The 10,129-nt window shown below is 59.2% G+C and overlaps 1 protein-coding gene across 1 annotated transcript; it reads right to left on the reverse strand.

Moving 5' to 3' along the window:
• Positions 1–2,247: 2,247 nt before the first annotated feature.
• On the reverse strand, positions 2,248–9,397 carry LOC141942891 (uncharacterized; the record flags this gene model as incomplete). Its single annotated transcript, XM_074867004.1, has 8 exons — positions 9,026–9,397; positions 8,322–8,596; positions 8,035–8,151; positions 7,288–7,484; positions 6,844–7,025; positions 5,375–5,455; positions 3,568–3,889; positions 2,248–2,494 (listed from the first exon to the last, which is right to left on the reverse strand). Coding segments are annotated over exons 1-8 (1,455 nt in total), but the record flags the coding sequence as incomplete, so codon positions are not given.
• Between the last annotated feature and the right edge of the window lie 732 nt (positions 9,398–10,129).

Consider the following 10,129-nt stretch of genomic DNA (forward strand, 5'->3'; position numbering starts at 1 on the left):
AATGGCGTGGGAGGCTGAAACGAGGTGGGAGGCTGGAGGGAAGTAGAGGCTAGGAAAAAGTGGAGGCCGAAATGGGGTGGGAGGCTGAAACGGGGTGGGAGGCCAGAGGGAAGTAGAGGCCAGAGAAAAGTGGAGGCCAAAATGGGGTGGGAGGATCACAAGGGCTGGGAGGCCGGAGGGAAGTAGAAGCCAGAAAAAAGTGGAGGCCAAAATGGGGTGGGAGGCTGAAACGGGGTGGGAGGCCGGAGGGAAGTAGAGGCCAGACAAAAGTGGAGGCCAAAATGGGGTGGGAGGCTGAAACAGGGTGGGAGGCCAGAGGGAAGTAGAGGCTGGAGAAAAAAGTGGAGGCTGAAATGGGGTGGAAGGATGAAATGGGGTGGGAGGCCGGAGGGAAGTAGCGGCCAAAAAGAAATGGAAGCTGAAATGGGGTGGGAGGACCACAAGAATTGAGAGGCTGTAGTGAAATTGAGGCCAGAAAAAAGTAGAGGCCAAAACAGCGTGGAAGGCTAAAACGGAGAGGGAGGCCCGAACGGGGTGGGAGGCCGGAGGGAAGTAGAGGCCAGACAAAAGTGGAGGTCAAAATGGGGTGAGAGGCTCACAAGGGGTGGGAGGCCGGAGGGAAGTAGAGGCCAGAAAAAAGTAAAGGCCAAAACGGCATGGGAGGCTAAAACGGGGTGGGAGGCCAGAACGGGGTTGAAAGCCGGAGGGAAGTAGAGGCCAGAAAAAAGTGGACGCCGAAATGGGGTGGGAGGCTTAAACGGGGTGGGAGGCTGGAGTGAAGTAGACGCCAGAGAAAGGTGGAGGCCAAAATGGGGTGGGAGGATCACAAGGGGTGGGAGGCTGGAGGGAAGCAGAGGCCTGAATAAAGTGGAGGCTGAAATGGGGTAGGAGGATCACAAGGGGTGGGAGGCCAGAGGGAAGTAGAGGACAGAAAAAAGTGAAGGGCGAAAAGGGGTGGGAGGCTGAAACGGGGTGGGAGACCGGAGGGAAGTAGAGGCCAGAAGAAAGTGGTGGCCAAAATGGGGTGGGAGGCCAGAGGGAAGTAGAGGCCAGAAAAAAGAGGAGGCCAAAACGGGGTGGGAGGCTGAAACGGGGTGAGAGGCCAGAGGGAAGTAGAGGCCAGAAAAAAGTGGAGGCCGAAATGGGGTGGGAGGATCACAAGGGGTGGGAGGCTGGAGGGAAGTAGAGGCAATAAAAAAGTAAAGGCCAAAACGGCATGGGAGGCTAAAACGGGGTGGGAGGCCACAACGGGGTTGGAGGCCGGAGGGAAGTAGAGGCCAGAAAAAAGTGGAGGCCAAAATGGGGTGGGAGAATCACAAGAGCTGAGAGGCTAGAGGGAAGTAGAGGCCAGAAAAAAGTGGAGGCCAAAATGGGGTGGGAGGCTGAAATGGGCTGGGAGGCCGGAGGGAAATACAGGCCAGAAGAAAGTGGCGGCCAAAACGGGGTGGGAGGCTGAAACGGGGTGGGATGACGGAGGGAAGTAGAGGCCAGAAAAAAGTGGAGGCCAAAATGGGGTGGGAGGCTAAAACGGGGTGAGAGGCCAGAGGGAAGTAGAGGCCAGAAAAAAGTGGAGGCCATAATGGGGTGGGAGGCTGAAACAGGTTGGGAGGCCGGAGGGAAGTAGAGGCTGGAGAAAAAAGTGGAGGCCGAAATGGGGTGGGAGGCTGAAACGGGGTGGGAGGCCAGAGGGAAGTAGAGGCCAGAATACAGTGGAGGCCGAAATGGGGTGGGAGGATCACAAGGGGTGGGAGGCCGGAGGGAAGTAGAGGCCAGAAAAAAGTGGAGGCACAAATGGGGTGGGAGGATCACAAGGGGTGGGAGGCTGGAGAGAAGGAGAGGCCAGGAAAAAAGTGGAGTCTGAAATGCGGTGGGAGGCTGAAACGGGGTGGGAGGCCGGAGGGAAGTAGAGGCCAGAAAAAAGTGGAGGCACAAATGGGGTGGGAGGTTCACAAGGGGTGGGGGGCCGGAGGGAAGTAGAGGCCAGAAAAAAGTGGACGCTGAAATGGGGTGGGAGGCTGAAACGAGGTGGGAGGCTGGAGGGAAGTAGAGGCCAGAGAAAAGTGGGGGCCAAAATGGGGTGGGAGGCTGAAACGGGGTGGGAGGCCAGAGGGAAATAGAGGCCAAAATGGGGTGGGAGGCTGGAGGTAATTAGAGGCCAGAAAAAAGTGGAGGCTGAAACAGTGTGCAAGGACTAGAAGGGGTGGGCAAAAAGTCCGGCAAATACCCAAAGACCCGAGCCCTGCTTACAGGGAGGTCACCTGGCACAACGCCGGCCAGGGCACCAAAGGTCCTGGCGACACCCTTGCGCAACCGCAGCCCCGGTGACAGGGAGGTCCCGTTGCCCAGAGTGCCCTTCTCTTGCCTCCACTTGTTGCCCAGACTTCCTCCGCTCCTACCCCCACTCTTACCTTTGCAGGTCCTTTCGCACGTGGTGTTTGTCTCTTCCTTTTTCTCCACCACCAGCTGCTGCAAGGCCAGGACGCCACCATTGGGTCTGAGAGGGACGCCGGCCCCCGGACAGAGCTCGCCACAGCACCACCCGAATCCTGGCTGCCCTCCCACCCGCAACCCCCTATACCCTAACACCCCCCAACCCCCTCCCAGCAAAAAATCTCACAGATCTGCTTTTCTCATGCAGTCAGTGCTCCGGGGCTGCCACGCGTGCAGTCCCAGCCGGCACTGGAGCTGGGCTCAGAGTCAGGCACTCTGGACAAATGGGAGCTGGGCACACAAAGCGGCAGCCAAAGAAGCTGCACCCCTGCTTACAGGGGGCTCGAGCCGCTGCCGGCACTGCAGAGTGCCCTGGCCTGCAGGTCACTGGCCAGCCCCGGACCTACAGGGCAGCCCCGGACTTACAGGGTAGCCCCTGCTGGCTGCCTACAGCAGCCTGCCCAGCCCTGATTACAGGGCAGCCCAGCTTCTCCTGGGGACAGAGGGCTCCACGGCTCGTGGCACTCGCCCCGAGTACAGGGCGGGCACGCTGGCATGTCGCCAGCAGGACAGGCGGCCACCCAGGCAGAGACCCGGGCCCTGACTACAGGCGGGTCGCACGTTGGCCATGCTACGGCCACGCGGCTTCGCTCTGTCCTTGGAAAGGAGGGGCAAGCCGGGACTCACCCTCCGCTCGCGGGCTCAGAGGGGACCGACCCCCTGTTGCTGCACAGAGCCCTTCTTTCCCTCCTGGGAAGTTTAAGCTAAGTACGCTGCAGTGATTTCAACAGGGGCCTAAACGAGAAGCTCATTCACTCGCTCACTCGCACCGACGCAGACACAGGCAGGCACACACACACAGACACACACAGGGACAAACAAAACTTCCCAGAAGAGAGAGCGAGCTCTGTGCAGCCAGTGTCTGGGGAGCCATCCCTTCCCACAAGCAGGAGAGCAGAGCCCCAGACCTGCCCCCCAGGATGCACGGAGGCCACAGGGACTCAACGTGCCGCGGGCCTTCACGGCTGGCCAAGGGACAAATGCCATGACACGCCCCGACTCCAGGGGGTCACGCTGGCCAGGCCGCCAGCAGCCAGAAAGCTGCCAGGGCTGGGTAAACAGCCCTCCCCTGCTTACAGGGTGGGCGTGGGGTCTGGAGAGCCCCATTTCCCTCTCAGCACGGAGACAGCGCCGCTCACTCTCCTGACAGGGACGCCCTTCTCTCCGGGCAGCCAAACCGTGGGGCTAGGTGGCAAAAGGCTAGAGACCCGAGCCCTGCTTACAGGGAGGTCACCCAGTGCAGTGCCGGCCAGGGCACCAAAGGTGCCAGCAATGGTCTTGTGTGACTGCAGCCCCGGTAGCGGGGAGGCCCCTTTGCCCAGAGCTCCCTTCTCTTGCCCCGCTCCTCCCTTCAGCCCGCCACTCCTCATGATGCCTCGTCTTTCTTCTCCAGGAGCTGCTGCTCAGAAGGAGGGTGCAGTCAGGCAGCAGCTCCCCCACCCAGAGCACAGAGGGAAGCCGGCCCCTGGAGGGAGGTCCCCACAGCACTCCATGCCCCCCCCCATACCCCCCCCCCCGCCCCAGCCGAAAAAAACTCACAGATCAGCTTTTCTCACCTAGTTCGTGCTTCAGTGCTTCCTGCAGGGACGACTGTGATGGGCACTCGTCTGCTCCAGGCTCCTGGCTGCGTCCAGCGGGGCCTTGGACCCTCCTCAGCCCCTGAGGCGATGGCGCTCCCCCCCCAGGCAGCTCCAGTCCACCCCCACCCTGCCTCGTGGTGACGGCGCTCCCCCCCGCCCGCAGGCGGCGACGGTGCTCCCCTTCCCCTCAGGTGGCCGCTCCGCCCCTCACAGCGCTGCTTTGCCCAGAGCACCCTTCTCTTTCCTCCACTTGTTGCCTAGACTTCCTCCACTCTTCCTGCCACTCTCTCTTGCCTTGCGGGTCCTTCCGCACGCCATGTTTGTCTCTTCTTTCTTCTCCACCACCAGCTGTTGCAAGGGCAGAAGGACGCCATTGGGTCTGAGAGGGACGCCGTTGGGTCTGAGAGGGACGCCAGCCCGTGGACAGAGCTCACCACAGCACCACCCAAATCCCGGCCGCGCTGCCCACCCCCCCCACCCCCCCACCCCCCCCCCCCCCCCGAAAAAACCTCACAGATCAGCTTTTCCCACCCAGTTGGTGCTCCAGTGCTTCCCGCAGGGACGACTGCAACGGGCATTCATCTGCTCTGGGCTCCTGGCTGCATCTGGCAGGGCTGGACCCGTCCCCTTCCCCTCAGGCAGCCGCTCCACCCCTCACAGCGACTTTCCCGCCCTTCGCCCTTCCCACAGGCAGGTCCCGCCCCCTTCCCCTCAGGTGGCTGCTCTGCCCCTCACAGCCACTTTCCCGCCCTTCACCCTTCCCACAGGCAGGTCCCGCCCCCTTCCCCTCAGGCGGCCGCTCCGCCCCTCATCGTGACTTTCCCGCCCTTTGCCCTTCCCACAGGCAGGTCCCGCCCCCTTCCCCTCAGGCGGCTGCTCTGCCCCTCATCATGACTTCCCCGCCCTTTGCCCTTCCCACAGGCAGGTCCCGCCCCCTTCCCCTCAGGCGGCCACTCTGCCCCTCACAGCAACTTTCCTGCCCTTCCCTCTTCCCACAGGCAGGTCCCGCCCCCTTCCCCTCAGGCGGCCACTCCACCCCTCACAGCGACTTTCCCGCCCTTCGCCCTTCCCACAGGCAGGTCCCGCCCCCTTCCCCTCAGGCGGCCGCTCCGCCCCTCACAGCGACTTTCCCGCCCTTCCCTCTTCCCACAGGCAGGTCCCACCCCCTTCCCCTCAGGCGGCCGCTCCGCCCCTCACAGCCACTTTCCCGCCCTTCACTCTTCCCACAGGCAGGTCCCGCCCCCTTCCCCTCAGGCGGCTGCTCCGCCCCCCACAGCCACTTTCCCGCCCTCACAATCTATTACCTGGGCTACAGTACTTCATTTCTTGTGGCTCTTCTGAGATGTAAGCAGTATGCGTCAGGCATCTTTTTAGAGCCAAGGCACCTTCACACACACCAATAGCGAGCAAAACTCCGGGAGATGAGAAATTCAGAACAATGCAGGTTAAGGAGATAAGAGAGAACATTATTACATAGCCACGACTGTTGCGAGTGCAGTGGAAATCATATGTCAAACAGTGAGCCAAAGTCAGACAAGTAGCATAATGACAGCTGGGAAAAGCCCTGCAAAAGACACCGAGGACGAGATGATTGCTTTATCTCCACAGATCGGTGTATAGCTCGGGGGAATGTGGGTGGAATCACACCTAGCACCAAGAAGCCCAACAAGGAGGAGCGGGGAGGGGTAAGAATTGCACCACCACAATCCACCCCGTGACTAAAGTCAATTTATCTTGTCCATAGACTGGCAGTGTGGTTGCCTCTTGCCTCTATGCCTATAAACAGATGATGCCATAATCCAATTATAATTGAAGGGAATTTTGTGTTTTATTAGCTTCTATTAAAAAAAAATATTTTAGGGAAGTATACACACAGGGATACTTTTGTAACTGAGTGATCTGTTTAACCATCCTCCAAACCTTAATATACAATACTATTAGAAGTACTAAACATATTAAAGTTGGAATTAGGAAAATCAGACCGAGTGAAACATGGAATTAAACAGTCCTGTTGGTGGTGGTGACCATCCAAATAAGCTTTCCCACCATCGATGTTCTTCAAGGAAAGAAAAGAAAACTGTTTTGGGGGGGGGCGGGGGGGGGGGGGGGGGGAAGACTTATTTACTTGTAGAAAACTGCTTAGCAACTTATTTCCTTACTTCTAGCAAGTTATAGTACTACTTATAGTATTTTTTAATATTGCTAACAATCCTGCTTGCCCGGACTGTTCTGTGGAATTTTACCAAGGACTGCTGTGTTCATCAAAACAAAGCAGTTTACTGTCAAAATCTACCAAGAACTGCAGTGTTCAGCAAAACATCATGGCTTTGTCCTTGAGGATCAGGTGTGCTCTAACTAGTTCGGCCTCAGTAATGAGTAAAGATAGCCATATACGGATGGCAGAAGTTTCATTGCTTCCCTTAAATAAGATAGCATGAGTAAACCAGCTGAAAAACATTTCTGTTGTTCAAGAAATTGGCTAAGAGAATCTGCGCATGCTCCGGGGAAAACACAAGGTGAGAAAGACTACGAGCCTTCCTCCCAAAGACCCCGAAGACGCCCCCCAGGAGGCAATGCGCAGGTGCAAAGATAACATAAACTGCTGGCACCAGCCTCTAGAACTAACCCAGCCTTACTCATGCATATGCATGTTTGTGTTATGTAATCCAGTGAATATGTATATCCACACTCTGTAAGTTTTTGGTAAAATGTGCTGGTGGTGTGCAAGCTTTGTGGAGAAATCCCCTTGCACCCCGGCTGGAGTAAAACATACCTGCTTTATAACTCCATTTCGAGTTGTAGAGTCTTTTTCCGCGAATCAAAGGCCACTGCAGATCCATTGCAAGCAGCAGCGAAAACGACAGTACAGCGAGGCCTGTGCTGGTCATTATCAGCATCCCGTGGTGCTGACGGCTGCAGTCTCTGTTGTGGCATAACTTCGTCAGCCAGAGCTTTCTGGGGGGAGGCAGAGTAAAGTCCACGACCCCCACGGCTCCCGCAATGCCGACACAGCAGCTGAGGTACTGGCACCCACGGGCACACCGCCCCCCAGCCCGGGGCAGTCCCTTGCCAGCTCTAACCCGCCGCTTTCCTGCCTCCCTCCACCCTGCAAGGGCATTTCAGACACCTTCTCAGACTGTCCCTTCAAACCACCCAACCACGCAACCCACTGAGCATGACCACTGAGCCCTAAAAGCCCTGACCACTGCAAAATTACCTTCTCCTCTTCTTCAGGAGCGCTGCGGCCGGAGTAAAGCAGCAGGCGCTCGGGATGGCCTTGAAGCCTGGGGCAACTTTCTCACGCCTGTGGTAGCTCACAGCCCTGGATGTGACAGTTGTGACTCCCGAACTGCAGAACGGTTTGAGGTGGGAAGGGAACTCTTGCAGGTCATCTGGTCCAACCATGTCCTGGAACTAAAAAGTAGCCACAGCGAACAAAAGAGGGGACGATTTAAAAAGACAGAGAGGGCATTAAGGAAAGAGAAGAACTCATTAAAAAGACACTGAAGGGAAAAAGAACATTTTAAAAGCAACAGGCATTGGTGAAATAAAGGAAAAAATGATCACACATGGACACCGAACTAGAACAGAGGTAGAAAAAAGAAAATTTAAAAAGTGACGGCCCTAAGGAAACACAAAATAGCAACAGCAAACTAAAAGACGTAGAATGAAAATTTAAAAAGTGACGGCACTAAGCGCAGAGACAGAAGATGAAAAAAAGGAGGGAGAGGCAGGACAAAAGCGCAGAGAGAAATGAGAAAAGGGAGCAGTAGGACAAGAGAGAGAAAGTGAGAAAGGAAGGACGGAGGAGCAGGACAGAAGAATAAAGGAGAGGTATAGGAAAGGGGGGGGGGGGGGGGGCAGAAATAACAGCAGCATGGAAAAGAGAGAGGTACAGGAGAGGGGCAGGAAGGGACCGGGACGCACAAGACGTGTGACAGGGCCCCGAAGGCCCAGGACTCACCGCAGCTCTCGCTCTCGGCACTGCCGGGAGAATTTGACGGGTCAGATGCTTCTTTCTCCTTCCTTCCTCCTGCCCCTCTTCTTCTTCTGAAAATCCAGTCGCCTGGCTGTCCTCCCCCTCAAAGAATACGCGGGTGTCTCTCACCTCTTACAAGACCAGGCTTCCGACACACGCAGCCTCGCTTGCTTGCGCACTACGCGGCCGTACTGCGCTTGGGGTGACGCACGCAGACCCTGGGTGCTGGCGGCCTGGCCTGCTGCGGACTGTGAAGAGGGCTCCTTCCTCACCCAGAGAGGCAGGCTCTCTCTTCCTGCACTGGGAGGCGGGTGCTGCCCACATAGCCTTGATTTTCTCCTTCTTTCCCTTTCTCTGGCCTCTCCAGCTTCAGCTGCGGCAGCTCCTGGCCACGGTCCACAGCCGGGAAGGGCTCCGCCTGTCCCTTTTTGCCCCCGTGCTGTGAGAAGCACAAGGCCAGGCAGAGACACCCCACACAAGCCCGAGGTGGGTGCAGTGAACAGCATCCCCAGGACAGGAACAGACCAGCGCGGCCTCAGCACGGTCTCTGGAAGAGGGAAAGAAGCAGCACTGACCATTACTACCTTAGATCGCCCCCGGCCGGAGCCCCACCTTCCACAGGGGCTTCTGCAGACGCACCGAGGACCAGCCTGCTGCCCTCACCACAGGGCTTGGCGGTGGCCTGGGGCTACGGGACAGGCTTCAGGGCAGGTGCTGGAGCTCGAGGCAGCTGCACCGGGTGAGCGGGGCCAGAGCCGGCTCAGGGGGAGCTCTGGCGAGTTGCGGAGGCGCCCGGCCACTGCCCCTCTTCCCCTCTACCAGCTCTCGGGGAACTGCCCGGGGCTGCCCCGGCCCGCCTCACCTCCAGCGGAACGGGACCCTGCCGCAGCGGCGGAGTGAAGCTTCCCGTCCCGCCCCCGCCAGGCGGCCGGCGGGCAGCAGACACCCCCGCCCCACCACTCCCCTCGGCCCTCACCCGCCGCCAGCAATCTCGCCCCTCCAGCCGCCATATTGCAGCGGCAGCACCGGGGCGCCACTGCGCATGCGCACTGCTGGCGCACGGGCACACCGGTCCTCGGGGAGCCCCGGGCAGCCCGCGGGAAACCGCACGAACCCGCCACAAAACCGCCCCTCGCGCTGCGCCGCGGGGCCGCGCCGATAGCGAGGACTGTGCCGTGCCGCGCGCGCCCGGCAGCGACGCAGCTGCCGGGCAGCAGAGTGCGCGAAAACTACAGCTCCCGCCGTGCCCCGGGGAGACAACATGGCCGACCGGAAGACCCGATCACGTGACTACAACACCCCACACACACACCGCCACAGGCGGCCGTCCCGCCTTTCTGACCCTACGGGGACACCGTCCTTCCCACCCACCCCCCCACCCCCCCCCCCATCGCCCACGCACCCGGAAGCCCGGCCGAGCGCGGCCCCCGCGCGGCTCCGGGAAGCGCCGCTGCCGCCCGGCCCCGACCCGGAGCGGCTTCTGCCGCCGGTCCCGCCGCACCGCGCGGCCCCTCCCGTCGCGGCTTTCCCCGGCAGCCGCCAGACGACCGACCGCGCGGCCCCGCTCACCTTCTCTCTGCTGCTCCCTCTGCTCGCACCGGCTCCTCCTCCAGCACCGTCCCGGACAGAGAGGGGCCGCTGCCCGCAGCCTCACTGCCCGCCCCGGGGGCTCCTCCAGCCCGGCCCACGCTCCCCCCCCCCCCCCCCCCGGTAACTATAGCGACCAGCACCGGGATTAACCGCGGCCGCTGGCAAGTGCAAAGCGCTTGGTAGCAATTCCCCCCCGAGAGGCTTACCCTGTTGTAAACAACGCAAGGCTCACACCGTTCTTTTCTAGGTTTTTTGTCTCCAAAGCGCCATACGCTGAATTAAGCAACAAGTTCCAATCATCAAGAACTGACGCTCAATACCATCTAACGGAAGCGCTCATAAACTTCCGAAGACTTCAATCTCCAACTCTGATGTCCATCCTTAGCACAGGTTAAATTCTCTGTACAAACAGGTTAATACGGCTATTCTCCCCACACTTGTAAGGATACAAACCAGAGATATTCCTTGTGTACAACCTAGATGAACCAAT

The sequence above is a fragment of the Strix uralensis genome, chromosome 4, assembly GCF_047716275.1.
Source record: "Strix uralensis isolate ZFMK-TIS-50842 chromosome 4, bStrUra1, whole genome shotgun sequence".
NCBI classification, from domain to species: Eukaryota; Metazoa; Chordata; class Aves; order Strigiformes; family Strigidae; genus Strix; species Strix uralensis.